The sequence below is a fragment of the Sturnus vulgaris genome, chromosome 19, assembly GCF_052056855.1.
Source record: "Sturnus vulgaris isolate bStuVul1 chromosome 19, bStuVul1.hap1, whole genome shotgun sequence".
Classification (NCBI taxonomy): Eukaryota; Metazoa; Chordata; class Aves; order Passeriformes; family Sturnidae; genus Sturnus; species Sturnus vulgaris.
In genome coordinates, this window is record NC_142261.1 from 4,418,031 (window position 1) to 4,437,981 (window position 19,951).

Consider the following 19,951-nt stretch of genomic DNA (forward strand, 5'->3'; position numbering starts at 1 on the left):
CGTTCAGTTGTGCTCGGTGCCCTCCCCTAAAATCTGTTTTCATCTCTACACTCCTTTTCTGAGTTCTTGCCTTGGGCATCAGCCTAAACTCTAAAAATTCCCAGTGTCAAGACGTGACCAAGGAAGAGAGGAGGCAGATGGCACAGTGAGTATGACTGTACAAGGAGTGACTCTTGCACACCTTCCTGTCCTTCACGAGCTGTTTTTAATGTTATTTAAGCACTATTTTTATGAAGTGGCAGATGATGCTGCTGCTCAAAATCTGGAAATTCGCTTTGTTGCGAAGAAGTGGGATGTGATTGAGTGCTGACACCCTTGGACAGCAGTGCTGGGCTCTCCACAGGGATGGACCCTGCCTCTCTGCTCTGTCTGGTGGCCACCAGCTCTCCAGCATGCTCTAAACTTGCTCAGACACCTCGAGGTGCCTGTGCTGAGACAGTTCTTGAACAGAAGCAGCTGAGACCAAAACTGTTGTGAGCTCTGAAAAAAAACCCCACAAACTGTGAGGGTTTATTTCCCATCTCCAGGGCAGAGCAGCAGCCCAAGCTTGGAGCTCACTGCACATTTCCTTGGGGCTCCTGAGGGATTCTTGGGGTGCTCAGAGGAGTGTGCTCAGCTCTGCAGGGCCATGATCCATGGACACATTTCTTGTGTCTGGGAACAGTGTGAGGGCAGAGAAGCCACCCAGGGCAGGCAGGACAGGGCTGGGCTCAGGTGGCAGGGACAGTCCCTGGTTCTGGAGGGATGTTGTCACTCATCAGGCTGGCATCACTGCTCCGGGATCTCATCCTTTCTGTGGCTTTGCCTGGTGCCAGGGGATCTGGAGCAGGATTTGGAGCTGCAGTGAGCAGCAGCAGAGCCTCTCACACCCTCGAGGCTCACAGCTTCCCTGTGCCTCTGTTCCAGCGTGTACTGGGACTATGCCATGACCATTCGCCTGGAGGAGATCGTGTACCTGCACTGTCACCAGCAAGGTAAGGCCAGAGCTGGGGCTGCTGGGGGCTGTCACACCCTGCCACTTCATCCCTTACCCCTGCCATGGTTCTGCTTTGGCTCCAGGGCAGATGCCCAGAGCTCTGGGTGGTCACTATGATTTAAGTGCTTCCAGGAAAGTCTTTCCCCATCTCCTGGCTGTGGTGCTTGGCCGGGAGTGCTCCCTGCAGAGCAGGGCTCTGATTTCCAAGGGGGTGATCCCAGCAAGCCTTTTCCAGGGCCTGGCTTATCATGGACTTAGAGGAGAATCCACACAAGGAAGAAAGTCCTTATTTTCCATTCCCTGAGCTTTTCCTGCCCTCTGCCTGTGCTGTTTCCCTCCCTGATGGCTGTGCCTGCTCTCGCTGTTGCCAACAGTAGACAGTGGTGGCACGGTTGTCCTGGTGAGCCAGGATGGCATCCAGAGGCCACCTCTGCGCTTCCCCCGTGGAGGACACCTGCTGCAGTTCCTGTCCTGCCTGGAGAATGGCCTCCTGCCCCACGGGCAGCTGGATCCACCCCTCTGGTCACAGCGGGGAAAGGTGGGTGCCCGTTCCTGCTGGGGTTCCCGTGTGCCCACTCTGCCTGGCATTAGTGGCTGCCGCGTTTAAAACAGCAAAATTCATGTGGTTGGGTCTGGCTCATGGCCTTGCCCAGCTCAACAGACCCTTCTGGACAGCTGGGGGGGTGGTGTGGGAGGGCTGCCCATGCGGGTTGGGTTTTTTGGGCTGTATTTACCCTGTGCCCAGCGGGGTTATGGATTCACCTGCCACTGGAAACTCGTTCAGGATGTGCAGACGTGGCAAAGCATGGGGGGCAGGAGCTGGGGAGGGGATTGGTCAGGCTGGTGAAGGGCACGTTCTGCTCCTCCAGGGAAAGGTGTTTCCCAAACTGAGGAAGCGAAGCCCCCAGGGCTCCTCCGAGTCTGCATCCGACAAGGAAGATGACGAAGCCACGGATTATGTCTTCAGGATCATCTACCCCGGGACACAGGCAGAGTTTGGTGGGTGCAGGGAAGGCTTTGGGGGGGTTGCAGGGGCTGGGACATGGCACTGATGGCCATGGGGCAAACCAGGAGATGGTTCCAGGGGAGGGGCTCTGGTTGTGCCAGTGCTGCCTGATCTTAAATGTCACCATTCCTCGCTGGGAGGGTGGGAGAACCTGGCACAGAGCAGCTGTGGCTGCCCCATCCCTGGGAGGGTCCAAGGCCAGGTTGGATGGGGCTTGGAGCAACCTGGGGTCATGAAAGGTGTCCCTGCCCGTGGCAGGGTGTGGAATGGAATAATCTCTAAATTCCCTTCCAACCCAAATCATTCCATGATTCTATGTTGGTGGGGTTTTTTTTTTTGTTTGTTTTAACTTCCAGTTGCTACCGAGTCCTTTGTTTCTGCAGCTGCACAACAGCATTAATGGTCAGGAAAAACCCTCTTAATTTCAGTCCAAAAAATTGACTTTGGTCACTTGGGGGCCACCTTCTACCATCACAAGCCCCCAGGGCTGACTCTTCTCTTGCTGCCCCCAGGCTGCACTAAATCCAGTGATGTTCCTTCAGTGTGGCTCCTGCAGCACAAAGGGGAGGTCACAGCACCCATCTCTGGGTGCTGCCAGGCTGCACCCACCTGTCTTCAGTCCTTGACTCGAGGGAGGGGATGGTGCTGGATTCTCCAAACCAGAAATGCCTCTTAATGTCTGGTGGTGAATGATCTGAACCTGGCTGAAATGTTTGTATATTTGTCCTCACTCTTCTGTGAGATGCCAAGAACTGTTTTCTGACCTCTGGGGACGTCATAGGTGACTTTATAAGGAGGAAAGCATGAGTTTTGGGTAGAAGTTTGAGTTTTAGGTAGAAGACTTGTGTAGAGTTTTTTAAAAAAAAACTCTGAAATCTAATGGAAACCTTTTTCCTACATTTTGGAGGCTATGAGGGAGAATTGCATCCGCTGTGACTCCTCCATAACGTCACTTGAGATTATACTTGGTTCTCCCTGCCTTCAGCTGACTAACACAACTCAGTGAGTCAGATAAAAACCTGATTGAAGCTAAAGCAGCAGACAGAGATGTGCCTTTCTGCCTTTTGATCTACCCCTTAAAATTCCATGCTGGGGGCCACATTTTCTGGGAAATGAATTGCTGCCATCTCCTCAGCTGGCATCATCACAGCCTGTGCTGTCCCTGTGCACCTCCCCAGCCAGGGGTGGAACTGCATCATTCTCTCTTCTCCACAGATTCTTCTTTTCATCCCTTTCATTGGTGCCTTTTTCCTCTCTCTGTGTCTCTAGTTGCCATTAATGGTGCTTTTCACCCATTCATTGCACCTGTGACTGCTGGGAGAGGGAAGATCCTGAAGATTCCAGCTGGAAGCAGGATGGTGGTGATCCCTAAGTGGTGTCTGAGTCTCCCTGGCACATCCCGAGCTCTCCGTGCTGCTCTGGCCACCTCTTGGCATCAGAGTAATGAGCTGTTGGTTGGGTCTGGTGCTCAGCTCACCTGTGTTGTCACTTGAGAGGTCCTGCAGAGCTGTCCCTGTCACCACTGACTGTCACTGACCATCAGGGAAGGGACTTTTGTGGGAATAATTCAATATTTTTCCTATCATTTATTCCTTATCACAAGCAGGGAGAGCCAGTGAGACCAAGAGAGAGCGAGGACACCTTTGCCCAGCCAGAAGATGAAATTTCTACCACAATTTAATTTCTAATGAGGAGCAAAAAGGATTATTCCTCATGGGCTGGGCTATGTGTGGGTGCTACCTGAGGCCTTTGCAGTAGCACTTTGAGTTTAAGCAGGGATTAACAAGTGACAACATGCAGAGCTCCTGCTGTTCCTCTTCATCCAAGTCTTCATCTCCTGTCTTGTGATTTGGATGCTCCCTTCTTTCCCTGAACTTTGGATGGGATCTTTTGAGGGATGGACCTTTTCCCTTCCAGTAATCCACTCTTCCTGGGGCAGCAGCTGATTTCAATCCTGTTTTCTCTCTGCAGCCTCTGTGTTGGGTGCTGGGTTTCTGCCTTGGTCAACACGAAGCAGTTTAAGATCAACTCTCTGCATTAGCTGGTTAATTAGTGATGGTTCTCTCTCATCAGTGCTCTTGGTTTCCTTTCTCCTGAGCTCACCAGTGATTCCCTGTGGTGGGTCCTGCTTGGTTGCTGGAGCCTCCTTGTGAGGAGTGGGATGCTGCATTTGCCAATGAAAGCTCTGTCTCTGCTGGGCTCCTGTAGCTCCCTGACTCCAGACCAGTGCCAGGCTGTAGCTGATGCTCCTCTCTGCCCTCCTGCAGTGCCCCAGGACCTGATGGACCCTCCAGGGGCTGTCCTGCCCCCCATGTGGCAGCCCAGCACCCGCAAATCCTCCTGCTCCTCCTGCTCCCAGAGCGGCTCCTCCGACGGGGGCCCGGCCAATGGCTGCAGCCACGAGAGGTACGAGGGCACAGGGGCACAGCAGAGCCAGGGCTCAGTGCCCAGGAGCCATGGCAGGGTCAGGGGATGTCACTGAGGTGAGGCTTGTCCCTGCATCTCCATGGCCTGGCAGCTGGAATTGCTGCTCTGAACCTGGAGAGCATCCCTGGTGAATCTGTTCAGGCAAAGCTGGATCCCTGGGATCAAAGCCAGGCTTTGAGGGGATGCACAGGAGCATTTTCTCCCCTCACATCCTGTGAGGCTAATTAGAAATTCCATTTAGGTTTTAGTACCTTTTTGACCCTCTGATGTTTCTTTATTCTGATGTTTATGGATAATTTGGTCAGGGTTTTTTCACTTCCATTCAGAATTGTATTAGTTTACTTGCTGTGGTTGCTGTGCACACTCTTAGAAGTGGTGCACAGCCTGAGTGTTATAAACATCCTCGGTGTTTTTGTTGGCAGAGCTCCCCTGAAGCTGCTGTGTGACAACATGAAGTACCAGATCCTGTCCCGGGCTTTCTATGGATGTGAGTACTTGTCACCCTGCTGCTGCTTTGGGATGTGGATGGGATGGGATAAGGGATGAGGTCCTGGGCTGGGAGTGGTGCTGGGGCACCTGGCAGTGGCCAGGGGAGCTGGGACCAGCCTGCTGCACATGCTCAGGGTGGGGAGCAAACAGCTGGAGCCTTGAGCCCCATGAGCAGCAGCACTGGGGCTACAAGACCAGGGACCTGTCCCTGTGGATTCCCTGCTCCGAGGGCTGGGAGTGGCTGCAGAGGCTCTCCCTTAGGACCCAGCCTCACCTGAGCTTCCTCCTGCTCTTCACCCTCGTGTTCCCTGGAGCTGCACAGCTGAGGGTGTGCTGTTCCTGCTGCAGGGCTGGCCTATTGCAGACACCTGTCCACGGTGAGAACTCACCTGTCAGCGCTGGTGAACCACAACATCGTGTCCCCCGACGTGCCCTGCAGCGCCAGCGCGGGGCTCACCGTGGACATCTGGCACAGATACCTGCAGGATAGCTCGGTAGGGCCATGCCCTGGGGACACTGCAGGGATCAGGGAGCCCAGGGCAGTGTCACTGAAGTGGGTGTAGCATGGGCAGGTGGTGGAACATGCCAAGAAGTTCCTCAAGCAGCAAAGTCAGCCAGGCTGCACAGAGCCCGAGGCTCCTAATCCTTGGCATGTGAGAGCTGAGGAGTGAGCACTGCTCTTGTTAAAGAGCTCCTGCTCAGAGCCTGCCTGCAGCAGTGTCTGTCACCCAGCTACTGCTGTCCTGATGTACTGCCACGTCAGAGGCACAGCAGTGGCCCTCAGTGACTTTAGTGGGCCACTCTTTGGTGTGGAGAGCCAAAATGTTCACTCACAGCAGCCTCTGGCTCTACTTAAGCCCAGGCAGGGTTCTGAGGGATCATCTGCAGCAGATGGGCAGCAGGGCTGGGCTTGGGTGGGGTCTGGGAGTGCTCTGGGTGCTAAAGGGTGGCACAGCCAGGCTGGGGACACCCACACATCCAATGTGGCAGCTGTGTCTGTGCCCTGACCCAGGCTCTTCCCACAGAGTTACGAGGACCAGGAGCTGCTGAGGCTGATCTACTACGGTGGCATCCAGCACGAGATCAGGAAGGCTGTGTGGCCCTTCCTGCTGGGCCATTACCAGTTTGGGATGACGGAGGCAGAGAGGAAGGAGGTTGGTGAGGGTGTGCTGCCAGCTCAGCATCCTGCTGTGTGTCCTGGTGCTGCCCAGGGGAAGGGTCTGAGCAGAGCCCACCCTGTGAGCCCTCATGTCCACTCAGGACTGGGCTGTAGGAGTGGGGTCAGCAGGAATTGGTAGCACCAAGCTTGTGCAGCTCCTCATGCTCAGTGCCCTGTGCACCTTGGGAGGGCAGGGACGAGATGGACGGGCGCTTTTCCATCCAAATTTTGGGCACGTTTTGTAAGGGTGCCACAGTTCACACACATGTGAACAGGTTCGGGGCTGTGCAGGGACAGCCATTCCCAGCCCCTGTGTGTCCCCTCCGTGTCCCAGGCTGACGAGCAGACCCGGGCGTGCTACGAGCACACGATGGCAGAGTGGCTGGGCTGCGAGGCCATCGTCCGGCAGCGCGAGAAGGAGTCCCACGCTGCAGCCCTGGCCAAGTGCTCCTCGGGGGCCAGCCTGGACTCCCACATCCAGAGGATGATGCACAGGGACTCCACCATCAGCAACGAGGTGAGGGCATGGGGAGATTGGGCAGTGTGGGGTGGAGGCACGGGTCCTGCCCACCCTCCTCCCCTGGTCTGTGCCCACCTGCGTGTCTTTGTTTCTCACTGTGCTCTGTGGAAGTGAGGTATTCGTTGTCTGATGTGCCTGGGGCACGTCAGGATTAGCCCCATGGAAGATGGTTTGAAGTAGGGGTGAGGAGGAAGAGCAGTTGCTGGCACTAAGGGGCTGTGAAGCGGGGTTTCCTGCATTTTGCAGCATGGAAGAAGCCTCAGCACACCCTCGGTACACTGTGTCATCCATGGAGACACCCGGCACCTTGGGACTGGCAATGCAGTGAGGAATGAGATCCACAGCCCAAACCAAAGGGTGTGGAGGGAAAAGCCTGTGAAAGGAAAGGCAGTCCTGGGAACAGAGTCCAGGGAGTGTTTCCATGAGGGTTTTGTCCTTGGAGGAGAAGAGCCCAGCATGGCAGAGCATTCCCTGACCTCAGGCTGCTGGCCCAGAGGTGAGGGGAGCACTGGAGACTTGATCTGCTTCCCTCTGGGAACTTTGTGTGGGTGCTTTGGGAAAGAGATGAGCTCAGCCCCAGTCCTGCAGGCTACGTGTGTGCCCAGAGAGGGAGAGAAGCAAGGAAGGCAGGTCTGAGCCAGGGCAGGGTGGAACTGGATGATGCAGCTCTCAGGGTGAGCAGAGGCGCTGCTCTGTTGGCTGAAGCCCTGGGAATCATTCCCATCCCCTCAGCATCTCCACCGTGGCTCTTCCTTTGTACCCACGTGTGCCTCTTTTGGGAACAGGCACTGGGAAGGGAGCTGGCAGAGTGAACGCATGCAAAGTTCCCCCCTTTTCCCATTCTCAACCTGAAATTTCCTGTTTTAAGTGCTCCCATGGTAATGGAGGAAAACTGTCGCCCTTCCTCTCCCCACCAGAGCCCTGCCCAGCAAACACCCACAATACAAGGGTGGGGACAAGTGCTGTTCTGAATGTGCTGTATTTTCTTAAAATCCTATGGTTTGTGTGTGGCATTATGGCCATGCTCTGCACGTCTGCTCAGTTAATGGGGAGGAGTTGCTCTCATTGAGGGCTGGTTGCTCAGAGGGACCCCATGGAGCTGAACCTGGAGCTGGTGCCTGCAAAGCCCAGCCCTTCTCTCTGTGCTTCAGCTGGAAGCCAGAACAGGGTGCTCGTGACTTTGAGAGGAGCTGCTTCCACCGAGTCTGGCTTAAAACATCAATATTTGTCCTTGAAGAAAAGGAAAAAAAGCATGAATATGCTTGGAGGGACTGTTTTATAGCCTGACTTCATCGTTTATGTAAACTGAGCTGGGCTGAGCTGCATTGCTGCCAAATTAGGACAGAGATTTGTAGAAATTTGCAGTCCAAGGAGGCAGCGTGACCTCTGTGCAGAGGAAAGCAGCTCCTGCAGACCCAGCACACAGCACTTGAGCAAGTGCACTGACCTGGGGCTTTGTCTTTGTCACCTTCCCAGCAGTGTCAGGGGCTGAGGCAGGGCACAGCGCTGGGTGACACAGCAGCATTGATGTGACAGGAATGTCCTCCATGGGTCACATACCTACTGGATCCATTTTCTGCTTGTTCTTCACCTGTAGAAGTGCCACCTTTGCTTGAGTTCCCTCGCCCTGACCCTTTTTCTTTTCTTTCTCACTGCCCTTTTTGCTGTCCCCTCCAGTCCTCGCAGAGCTGCAGCTCTGGCCGGCAGAACCACGCCCGGCTGCAGAGTGACTCCAGCTCCAGCACCCAGGTGAGCACCTTGTCCCTTCATTCTTTGTCCCCACGGCTCTGCCTGGGCTTGGGCTGACCCTTCTCCACAACCACAATGATTTCTGGCAAACAGAACCAGTGTTGGAAGAGGTAAATGAGTTCCCAACCTGCTTTGGAGCTGCTAATGTCAGAACTGTGCTGTGCTTGTGGTGTTCAATGTTCACCTGCCAGCTCTGCCCCGTGGCCTCACACCTGAAGGCTCCTGGCTGCTCCCTCTGTTCATGCCCAGGTGTTTAGCACCTCTTGAAATTTCTGCCTGGTATATAATGCCAAGCAAAGCATAGTCCCTCAGAGCAGGGATTTGTGGGCTTGGAGTTGTGCAAATGACCAAGCACTGACTCAGATCCAGGGAGAAGGAGTCAAAGGGGGATTTTCCTCCCTCTCCACTGCTGGGAACGTGGGCACTATGAGTACACAGCTCCTAGGGATGTAGTACCCGTGTTCCTAACTGGGATGTCTTCCCACTTTGCAGGTGTTTGAATCTGTGGATGAGGTGGAACAGACTGAAGTAGATTCTCAGATGGAAGATGGCAAACAAAGCAAGATCCCCAATGGGACAGTCCCCAATGGCACGTGTTCCCCTGATTCTGGACACCCCTCTTCCCAAAACTTCTCCATCACATCAGGCTTCTCAGAGCGCAGCTTCAGCAACGAGGACAGCGCCCTGGAAACCACCAAATCCTCCTCCAGCTCCCAGGGAAAGGCTGCAGGGTCTGATGTGCCTGCCCCACCAGACACAGATGGTGTCCAGCAGGAGAAGCTGCAAGGCCAAGACAGCCTGGAAGGCGAATTTCCCCCTGGTGGAAGCGTGGACTTTGTCCCCATGGGTGAGGGCTCGGCGGGGCTGCTGCGTGACAGTGACACTGTGGCCCTGACTGTGGTGGAGAGCTGGGCAGACAGCCAGGCTGAGAAGCAGAGCCTGGTGGAGAGCGAGGACAACCTCTCTGAGGAGCCAGAGATGGAGAGTCTGTACCCACAGCTGGACTCTCTGACTGTCACTGATCTGACCAGCACTGAACCAGCTGCTCTCTCCTCCACGGGTGTCACCTACTCTGTAAGTACAGACCTGGCCGGGGGGTTCCTTCCTGGCTCCCTCACAGAACCCCAGAACAGCTGGGGTGGGAAGGGCTCTCTGGACATTATCCAGTCCAACCCCCTTGCCAAGGGAGGGTCAGCTGGAGTAGGTGACACAGGAACGTGTCCAGGTGGGTTTGGGATGTGTCCAGAGAGGGAGATTCCGTTCTCTCCCTGGGCAGCTGTTCCAGGGCTTTGCCACCCTGCATGGGAAGTTTTTCCTCGTGTTGAGGTGCAAGTTGTGTTTCAGTTTATGGCCATTGCTCCTTGTCCTGTCACTCAGCACCAATGTAAAGACTCTGGCACTGTCCTCTTGGCACACAATTTGAGATGTTTTGTATGGATTGAGAAGATTTCCTCTCAGTCTTCTCCAGACTGACCAGGCCCAGCTCCCACAGCCTCTCCTCATCACAGAGATATTTCAGACTCCAAATAATCTCTCTGGCCTCTGCTGGACCCTCTCTGGCAGCTCCTTGTCTTTCTTGAGCTGTGGAGCCCAGAACTGAGTGCAACACTCCAGATGTGCCTCCCTGGGGCTGAGTGGAGGGGCTGTAGTTGGGCATAGAGGGGCTCCCACCTTCCACCCAAACTCTGCCCCATTGCTCCACTGCCCTTATGACTCTCTCCCTGCTTTTTACTGGGAAACAAATCAACTCTGCTCTTGTTTTGGGCAGCCAGAGCTGCTGGACATGTACACGGTGAACCTGCACCGCATTGAGAAGGACGTGCAGCGCTGTGACCGCAACTACTGGTACTTCACTCCTGCCAACCTGGAGAAGCTCCGCAATGTCATGTGCAGGTGGGGGCTGCGAGGGGCTTCCTGGGATTCACCTGCAGCCTGGAGCTCAAACTTTGCTGTGGTTATGGAGTTTTGCTCCTCGTTGTCCTCCCCTCATCGTCCCAGCTCCAAGGATGCGGCGGTTCCCAGACCGAGGTGTCCTTCCCCATCCCTGCTGTGTCCTGGGGTTTTGGCCAAGGCAGAGGCTCCCAGTGCAGCCCGCCTGCTTCCTGGGGCATGCCTGGAAAGTGTTTTAATGAGGGTCAGCCCACTGAGCTGTAGTGCTAATGAGAAAGTGCCTGAAGCACCAGAATGGTTTGTGCCTGCCCAAAATCCCAGGAGAGAGCCAGACCTGGGTACATTTCTGAGTCCTTGTGACTCAGAGCTTGCCTAGTGACACTCACAGACTCAGACCAGCTCCAGCTCAGCTGCTGCTTCACAGGCAGTGAAGGATAAAATATTATTACTCATCTTGCAAACATGAGGAGAAGCTGCAGTTCCATCAGTGCTGTCACTTCAGCCGACAGCCAGAGCTGGAGATCTCTGCTGAGATTAGACCTTCAGCACAGCACATTTTGGAAAACCAGTGGGCAGGATGGAAAAGATCCTTCCCTTGTGCCAGCAGCAGATTTGAGTCCTCTCTGAACACATTTTGCCTTGCTACCAAATAAGGGAAGATATCCCTGCAGGGCTGGGTGCTTCCTGGGACACTGGGAATGGGAAGGCGAGGCAGGCAGTGTCTGCAGAGAGAACCAAGGGGATGAATGGGGGGAGAAGGGTGAGAATGAGAGATGAACAAATTCTGTCAGTGTCTGCCCTTTAACCAATGACCCCACTGTGTTGTGCTTTCCCATTTTGCTTTTCCCTGCTCTGATTTTTCAATTTTTCAATTGCCATGGCACAGCCCCAGCCCTGCTGACCCTGGATGTGGCCATGGCAGGGTGTTGATCCAGGATTGTGCCATGCGTGCCTTACCTGGGAGGCATCACAAGAATTTAATCACTTGCAGCACAGGGATAACAGAATGAACAGCTGTGATTTTCCTGGGGAGGGAGACAGGGCGTGGGCAATGAGGTGTCAGGTGGTGGCACTCAGGTCCCAGGTCACCTCTTCTGCTCTCTCACACAGCTACATCTGGCAGCACATTGAGATTGGCTACGTGCAGGGGATGTGTGACCTGCTGGCCCCTCTCCTGGTCATCCTGGATGATGGTGAGTGGGTGGCTCTGCTCTGCTTCCCCTGTCCCTGTGTGGGGATCTGTGGGGGCATGTGCCAGGTGGGTGGTGGCCCTTTGCAGTGGAGTGCCTGGAGGTGTGGAGCAGGATCCTGTTTGTCTGTGATGCTGCCTGGCTCCTAGGAGCCCACCCTGGGGCTAGGGTGAACTTTTTGGAGGGACATTGCTGCTGCAGGAGCAGCAGTGCCCCTGCAGCAGCAGTGATGTCTCTCGTCCCTGCACAGAGGCTCTGGCTTTCAGCTGCTTCACTGAGCTGATGAAGAGGATGAACCAGAACTTCCCCCACGGAGGAGCCATGGACACCCACTTTGCCAACATGAGGTCGCTGATCCAGGTCAGAGTTCCTGGCACAGGGATGGCAGCTCCTCACACTCCAGGTCCTGGAGGGGCTGAGGGGAGGTTCAGTGCTGGGGAGCAGGAGGGACAGCAGGGGCTCTAAGGACAGCCTGGAGCAGTGTGTGCCAAGAAAGAGAGGGAGGAGCTGCTGCAGCAGGAGAGCAGTGGAATGGAGGGAAGTAGGCAGAGGGATTGTTGGTGCCATGTGTGTGCATTCCTGAGTTTCCTTTTGCTTTTCTTGACAGATTCTGGACTCTGAGCTCTTTGAGCTGATGCACCAGAATGGAGATTACACTCATTTCTACTTCTGCTACCGATGGTTTCTCCTGGACTTCAAGAGAGGTGTGTTCTGAGACCACCCAAGGGTGGGGCAGGGCCTGCTTCCAGGCTTCTCAGCAGGTTTAAACTTACTTTAATTCCTTTTCACTTTTCCCTGGCTGATTGTTCTGTCTAGATACAGAACCTGTTGTTCCAGAGCTGCTGCTGAGCCTCTCCATGAGTGTGTCCTGGGGCCTGTGTCACCTGCTGCCAGGCAGAATATTTCTCCCTACAGATGGCTGATGCTTCCAGCTGGAGCAGGTTCCTGTAGGAAGGAAGCACCCAGTGTGTCTCCCCAGCACTGCTGTGAGCTCTGTGGGTCAGGGTGGGGTGAGTGGAGTGGTAACTGTGGTTCTCTGCTCACAGAGCTGGTGTATGATGATGTCTTTGCTGTCTGGGAAACCATCTGGGCTGCTGCTCACGTCTCCTCTGCTCACTACGTGCTCTTCATAGCCCTGGCCCTGGTGGAGATGTACCGGGACATCATCCTGGAGAACAACATGGATTTTACAGACATCATCAAGTTTTTCAATGGTACAGCTCGTGCTCTGTTGGGCTGAGTTGGGGGCAGCTGCTCAGGCTGTGGACAGTCACATCTGGGCAAGGCTGGAGATGTTTAACACCCGGAGCTTTGAGGGATTTGGTGGGGCTGGAATCCAACCTGGATGTGTTGGAGGGAGCTGAGGTTTGGGCTGTGCTTCCTGCGGCTTTCCCCATCCCCTGGGGCTGGTTAAGGATGGCTCTCCAGAGCCAGGTGTCCCTGTGAGGGGAGGTTGGGAATGTGGGCAGCAGAGCTGTGGGGTGCAGCTGCTCAGGTCTCACCTGGTCCCTCTGTCTGTGTTGCAGAAATGGCCGAGCGCCACAACACCAAACAGATCCTGAAGCTGGCTCGGGACCTGGTCTATAAAGTGCAGACTCTGATCGAGAACAAATGAAGGGCCCAGGGCAGATGAGGCACCCAAAGAGCCAGGACTCCCCTCTGATGCTTCCTCCCTTCTCCTGTTTCTCCAAGTGCCACACCTGTGGGACTCAGGTGGGGGGACACGTGCTGCTGTGTGAGCTGGGAGTCCCCTGGGCTCAGCACAGACCTTCTGCAGTGACTCGACCAAAGATCCCTCCAGGTGTGTTCCTGTGCCACGAGCAGGACCAGGCAGTGGCTTCCTGGCCACCAAAACTGCCCAGGCATTGCCACATCCCAGGGTGGAGCTCAGAGGCTGGGGCAGCAGAGTTTGGTGGCACAGAGGGAAAGCTGCTTCCTTGGAAAGCTGCTTCCTTGGGCAGCCCTTCCCTGTGGTGTGGGAAGGCAGCCAGCCCTGCCAGCCTGGGCAGCACAGGGATGCTGCCAGTTCTCAGCTTCTCAGCAACACCACAAGGTTCTGCCAGTAATGGGGGGGACTTTGATCACAGAAATTCCTCTTTTGATCTTGTCCCTCAATGCGTTGCTTCCCCTTCAGGGTTTTCTTTTCTTAGGGCTCTGTTTTCTCCCTGGGATTTTTACATTGTTCCTACAATATCAGAGCACACAAGAGCTTCGTGTCTGGATGGATTTTCAGAACAGCTCCAAATTCAGCATTGAGGTTATTTTTCAAAATCCAGCCTCTCTAATGTTCTCTGAACGCTGGGAAATCTGGTCCTGACCTCCTCTGGGAACTCCAGGCTGGAGATTTTCTTACCTGCCTTACTTTAGCTGCTTGTGTAGGAGTCTGGTCTCCTTGTTGTTCCTCTGAGCTCTTGTGAGGGAAGGGCTCCTCAGGAGGCAAGTCAGAGCTTCTGATTATCCTGACTTTCCCTCTGACAGCTCTAGGGCTGGCTATTGAGTCCCCTAAACCCACTGAGCATCTCCAGTTAGGTCTTGGTGGGCTTCTCCCACAGGCCTGTGAGAGGAAAATAGCCCAAGGTCCCTGAGTGGTCTTTGCTTTGGGAAGATGCATTTGTGTGGCCACTTTTCCTGCACAGCCTGGAGCCCACTGCATGAAGTGCCTCTCCAGCTGCTGTGTCCCACACAGGCTGCCCTGCAGAGGCTTCAGAGTCATTTTTCAACTCAGGTAAAAACAATACAAGAAAAGGAGAGGGGGTGGGTGGATGGAGGGTCCAGCCCAGCCGGGGAGGGCAGTGCTGGGCTGGAGCTCTCTCTGAGGGTTCTTTCTCTCAAGTTTTGCTGCAAACATTTGTGTTCCCCCCCCTCCCCGGTGCAATGTGTGCTGTGTGTGTGCTCTCCTCTGGCCCTGCTCCTGCCTTGCTGCTGGAGTGCTCCCATGGGAGGGAAAGGAGCTTTTCCTCCTCCCAGGGAACATCTGTCTGTGCTGGTTTGTGTTGGCTCGTGGCTCGTGTCAGATGTTGCTGGCAGAAAAAAGGTGGTTGTCAGTCTGCAGCAGAGAAAACTGCTGCTTCAGGGAAGGTCTGAGCAGCACAGTGGAGTGGTTTGCTGTTTCTGAGCAAATCAGCAATTTCTGTATTCTGGGACATGGAGGTCACAGCTGGAAAAGGCCAGTGGCACATCCTGAACCCTTTGGGGAAGGGGCTGGGGCAGAGCAATGGCAACCCTTCAATCCTCATAATCCCAACAGACGTCTACAACAGTCTGGGAAATTTTCTGAAGCCCAAAGGGTGCTGGGCTGCAGTAGCACAGGAAACAAAGAGCTTGAGATCTGCCAGTTCCTGTGAGAATCTTTCACCTTTCCACCAAGCAGAGTGAAAAGCTCGTGTGTCCTCCCTCCTTCCCGGGCTGCTCCTGTTCCCTCAGGGTTCTAGGACAGACCTGTCACCTGTCCTAGAGGGAAAGGAAAATGCTCTGTTCTCCCTTTCCTGAGGGACAGGGACCCACAGCTCACCTGAAACACCACCTGACCAAGCAACGTCGCTGACACTAAACCTTTCAAGCTTCTTTCCTTGGTTTTTAAACAAAAACAGCCAAGAAATTCTGCACAATATTTGCTGTCTGTATTAACTGAGAGTGTCTTTGGGCCGCTCAATAGCAGTGTTTTTTGAATAATTTTTTTTTTTTGGGGGGGGAAAAAAGAGTATTTATTTATGGATTGTACCTGACTGTGTGTCCTTGTGTGCTGGCGTGTGAGTGCGCGCTGTTGTGCAAATGGAGATAGAAATTTTCAATGTTATTTACGATATCTTGTAAATGTTTACCAGAGAATTGTGTCTATATATAATATATATATACAGTATAGAGAGAAAATATGTGAACTAAGTGGGTTATTTTTTGAAGAGGGAGGGTGAGAAATCTTTTGCTTCTAAGAACTGTGTGGTTTCTATAGCACCTATTCCATGATGTGCCAATTTGTCACTGTCCCTGTGCTGGGAGAGTTGTTCTGGTGGGGCAACAGGAATCTCAGAGCAGAGCCACCATCACAACCTCAGTTTGGCTTCATCTTGGTTCTGACTTTAAGACTGGATAAGAGAGGGGGAAAAAGGAGGGAAAAATAACATTAAAAAGCTTTGTTTCAGCTATGTTGCTGGGCAAATTCTTGTTCTTGTGGGGACCCACAGTGAGACCCCACCAGGAGCCTGGGGCTCTCTTTGATGGTTAAAAGCTGCTAAGAAGCTGAAAAGCAAAGGTTTTGCTGTGCAGCTGTTTGTGGGTCTTCTCTGGCCTCAGCCTGTCCTGCCTGGCTGTGCCCCCCTGCTGGATCCCCACGAGATAAAGCCTTGTTCTGGAATTCTGACAGGGGCAGTTGTGGCCCTTGGGATCTCTCCCAGCTGTGCAGCCAAGGATGGCCTGTTTGCCACGCAGCAGAGCCCTGTCACCAGGCTTGGCCATATACAGTAATCTTGTCTGGCCCCTTGGGGAAGAGGAATGTCTCATCCCAGCAGCTCTGTGCAGCTGAAATCCTCCCCACAATGGCACTGCCAGCCCAGGGCTATTTTAACCTGTTGTTGGCTCTGTGGGAACAGGGACTGGAGCTCTGTGCCTTAAACTGACAGAGGGCAGGGTTAGATTAGATTTTAGGAAGAAATTCTTCACTATAAGGCCCTGGCACAGGGTGCCCAGAGATGCTGTGGCTGCCCCTGGATCTCTGGAAGCGTCCAAGGCCAGGTTGGATGGGGCTTGGAGCACCCTGGGAATGGAGTGGAACTGGGTGATCTCTAAATTCCCTTCCAACCCCAACCATTCCATGACTCCACTTTTTGAGGACACTGCTGCATCCTCCCCTGGGTGCAGCAAGGCTTGCATGAGCTGCCAGGTGTTCTCTGCCCAGTCCCTCCAAAGCTGAGCCTAAGGAAGGATGGGCTCCCTGGGCTGAGTTCAGCTCTCCTCACACCCTCCCTGAGCACCCACCTTGCTGTGGGGTTCGGGGTTTGTCTCATTTTTGAGCTGCTGAGCTCAGATAATCTCGGTGTGACTGTTTGTGTCCTGGCCCTGTGCTCCCCTGAGGGAGTGACAAATGGACTCTGTTCCTGCATTTGAGCTTTCTGCTCATGCAACCTCCCAACGAGCTCCTGGTGTCTTTTGGTGTCACCTGTGCAGACCCTTTAGAGGTTGTGTTTGTTCCTAAATGTGTGATTTTCCTCGGAGTTTTCCTCTTGCTGTGTTGAGTCCCTGAATGGCTCTGCTGTGAAGGTTTTTTTGTGAAGACTGAGAGGGTTTTTTTGTGTGGGAACTTCCTGCTGTGTCCCTGTCCTGCTCTCATCCAGCCCTTGGCATGGGGAACATCCCTTAACTCACCCAAATGCACCTGGTGGTGCAAGGTGAGCCAGCAGTGGAACTGCAGGTGCCAACCCTTGTCACTGACAGGTGAAAAAAAAGGCTGAGAGATGGAACTCTTGAAGAGGTTGGGGTCCCAAAATCCCTGGAGACACAAGCCTTGTGTCTCCACAAGAGCAGTTTATGGGATGAAGTTCTTCTAATTCTTTGTTCTTTATTTATTTATTTTTTACTTTGCCTATTTCCCCTCTCTTTCCCAGGTTATCCTGAGGTTGTTCCCATGCACTGGGAGCCACTGTAGCCAATGGGCCTCTGAGCAGAGATGGGACCAATTTTGAGATTCTCATCCCCTAAGTTTGCTTTAGAAATATCTTACAGTATCTAAATCACTTTTCTCTAGAGGCACAGTGGGAGCCTCTGAGCCTTTGATCAGTAGGACCAAAATGATGGTCATGTCATCAAAACCTCTGTCTCATTTCTCATTCCGTTTGGGAATTTCCCTGAGTACAGAGCAGTTCTGGGCTTGTCTTCAGCATTTTACCATAGTGTGAGCACAAATTGATAGAGCACAATGTAGAGATGGAGTTCCAGCCCTTCCTAGCACTATGGAAGATTTGGAACTCACCAGAACCTGTGTCAGAAATTCCTATAAAAGCATTTTCAGGCACGCTGAAGTAGATCAAATGCCACTGATTGTTCCTGCTTTTCCACTCAAGGTCAGAATAAGCAATATTTCACTGATTAAGGCATCTAGACAATTGTGGTGCTCAGTGAAGCCACATTTCTGTCCTCTGGTGGCCACACGGGCCATGGCTGGGGCCATTTGGTGCTGTAGCCACACATTCACACAGCTCAGTGTGCAGATTCCTTCCCAACTTTGCCCAAATCCTGAACTTCCTGGAGAATGTACGTGGCTGGAATAGCTGTGGGAGTCTTTTAATGTGTCTAACCTGATCTAATTCCTAATTTAATTTTAGATTGGTGATAAGCATCTTCCACCTTAAATTCCTGTTCAGTGGTTTAACAGCTTCCTTTTATAGATGGATTTTGCACATGGAGGCTGAGCAGAGCCCCTGGATGGGGCTGCAGGGGATGGTCCCTTCTCCACAGTGGCTCCTGAGCCATTGGCAGTGGGACATGACCAGGAGCAAGGGCACTTTGAGGGGAAAAAAAAAAAAAACATTTACCCTTTTTAAAATACTACTTTTTGTTTGTTTGTTTGTTTTGTTTAACAAATTAATGGTAAAGATTAAACTATGCACAAGATCTTAAATATGTGGAAGTTTTAGGAATGAGTATGGCTTTGCTTCTAAGGATGATAAAGGATTGAAAATCCTGATCCTGGATACCGAGAGACTAAAAATGTCATTGTTGTGACTATGTAAGATTGACTTAAATTCTCAGAAATTCGTTCTCTCTGGAGAGTAATTCCCAGAAGCCAGGGAAGAAGTTGTTTTCCCAAACAGAATTAATGAAAAGCTTTGAAAATGCAACGTGGATGTAACCTCAGACCCACGATTGTCACTTCCCCTGTTCAAGGAGTGTTCTGGAGAGCTGGGCAGGGTGACAGGATGTGACAGCCATCGTGGGGGTCTGTGGGACATGGAATTACCCCTCAGCACAGGGATTTGAATGTATCTGGTGTCCTGGCATTAGACTTTTCTGTTGCCCTACTCAGAATTGCTGCTTTTCTCTGTTGGATGCCATTTTGGTCTCTGGGAGTTGCTCGAACTTAACGAGCACTTACAGCTTTTAATCTATTTGTCAAAGTGCTGCTAATGTTCTTAGATTATCTGGATTCCACACTGTGGTACAATATCTGTTTTATATTATTTTATTCATGCTTTTGGTTTTTTTTTTAAATGTAAACTGTTCCTTATTGTTGTTGAGAAAGAAAGAAAAATTAAAGCTCTATTCTCTATGGTTAATGTATTTTCAAATCAATCAGATCCTGGTGGTTCTTTCTGTCTGTGTGGTCCGTGGGAAGGAATGGGGATACCCTGAGCAGGGAGTGCCCAAAATGCTCTGTATTTCCACACTGCTCCCAGATTCCAGAGTCCCTTATTGCTTATTGTCCCCTGTGCTGGGGGCCCTGCTGTCACCTGGGCTCATTTTGCACCCCCCTTGCCCTCGTGGTCCTTGCTTTTCCCCATCCCCATCCCTTGGCCAGCTTTGCTGACCCTGTCCCTCTGGGCAGATGTGTGGCAGTGACACCTCCGTGGCTCTGCTGGCACTGTCACCTCTGTCCTTTCTATTGTTGTACCACCCTCTAAAGTGCAGAATTCAAACTGATGGTGAAATGGAGTGATTGAAGAGGAGGAAAAGCCCTGGGGATGGGCTGAGCCAGGTCCTTGGTGCTGTGTGGAGTGACCTGCCCCGGACAGAGCAGAGGGGGAGGTGACAGAGGGTCCTGGCATGGTGGCAGCCCAGAGCTGGGACACGGTGGTGATGCTTTATACACCTGTGTGTGATCCTGTGCTGCCAGGTGAGCTGTGCAGGAGGGGAGGGAGTGCATTCTGCAGTTCTCACCTTGGCCTTGATCCCGTTTACCTGCCTCGCTGTTTCCTGGATCAGTCTCCAGAATTTTAGCAGTGATGGGATGGGCTGTGGTGCCTTCCTTGCAGGGAACGAGAGGGACAAGTTTTTTGTCCAAAATGTGAGGAGGACAAGCTGCCTGTTGTCCCTTGCCCCTGCTCAGGGCTGGCACTTGTCACCCCTCTGGACTCCACAAGATCCTGGGGTGCTCGTGGGTCTTCCAGCTGTTCCATGGGGGATGCCATGTGTGGGAACAGGGAAGAAGTGCCCCCAACCTCCTTTCTGTGGTGTCAGTTCCTGTTGGAGGCAGGAGGGGTCCACATCACCCCAATGTTGTGTTTTTAGCAGCACAGAATTTAACTGCATTTCTAAAAATGGGAATGCAAGGAAGGCTGGATGCTCGCTCCAGATTCCTGCCTCTACCTACTTATGAGAAGAGGCTTAATTAAATAAATCCTGGTATTTAATTAATCCCTAATATGTTTGCATCTTGAGGCATGTTTGCTCTAATGGCCCAGCCCCAGTTTCCAGTGCAGGCTGAGGTTTGCAGGGAGCTCACAGCTCAGAACTTCAAAAGCTGATGAAGACACTCCCCAAACACGCAGAGTTTGCAAAATGTCAGGATGGGATTCAACCAGCCCTTGCAAATGTGTTAATTACCTGATATTAATTG

The 19,951-nt window shown here is 52.9% G+C and overlaps 1 protein-coding gene across 2 annotated transcripts in view; it reads left to right on the top strand.

The window, feature by feature from the left end:
- The window catches only part of SGSM1 (small G protein signaling modulator 1), a 33,917-nt gene extending 15,230 nt beyond the window's left edge, over positions 1-18,687 (top strand). The window contains exons 10-25 of one of the 2 annotated variants that reach the window (XM_088175780.1): positions 907-974; positions 1,351-1,514; positions 1,846-1,975; positions 4,250-4,388; positions 4,832-4,896; positions 5,247-5,392; positions 5,924-6,052; positions 6,392-6,574; positions 8,255-8,326; positions 8,819-9,400; positions 10,095-10,219; positions 11,327-11,409; positions 11,657-11,766; positions 12,014-12,110; positions 12,453-12,620; positions 12,933-18,687. In XM_088175780.1, the coding sequence (XP_088031906.1) occupies positions 907-974; positions 1,351-1,514; positions 1,846-1,975; positions 4,250-4,388; positions 4,832-4,896; positions 5,247-5,392; positions 5,924-6,052; positions 6,392-6,574; positions 8,255-8,326; positions 8,819-9,400; positions 10,095-10,219; positions 11,327-11,409; positions 11,657-11,766; positions 12,014-12,110; positions 12,453-12,620; positions 12,933-13,021 (2,350 nt within the window). In that variant the 3' untranslated portion in view covers positions 13,022-18,687. The remainder of the gene's footprint in view (positions 1-906; positions 975-1,350; positions 1,515-1,845; positions 1,976-4,249; positions 4,389-4,831; positions 4,897-5,246; positions 5,393-5,923; positions 6,053-6,391; positions 6,575-8,254; positions 8,327-8,818; positions 9,401-10,094; positions 10,220-11,326; positions 11,410-11,656; positions 11,767-12,013; positions 12,111-12,452; positions 12,621-12,932) is intronic. The other variant, XM_088175781.1, reaches the window with a different exon arrangement.
- Positions 18,688-19,951: the final 1,264 nt, after the last annotated feature.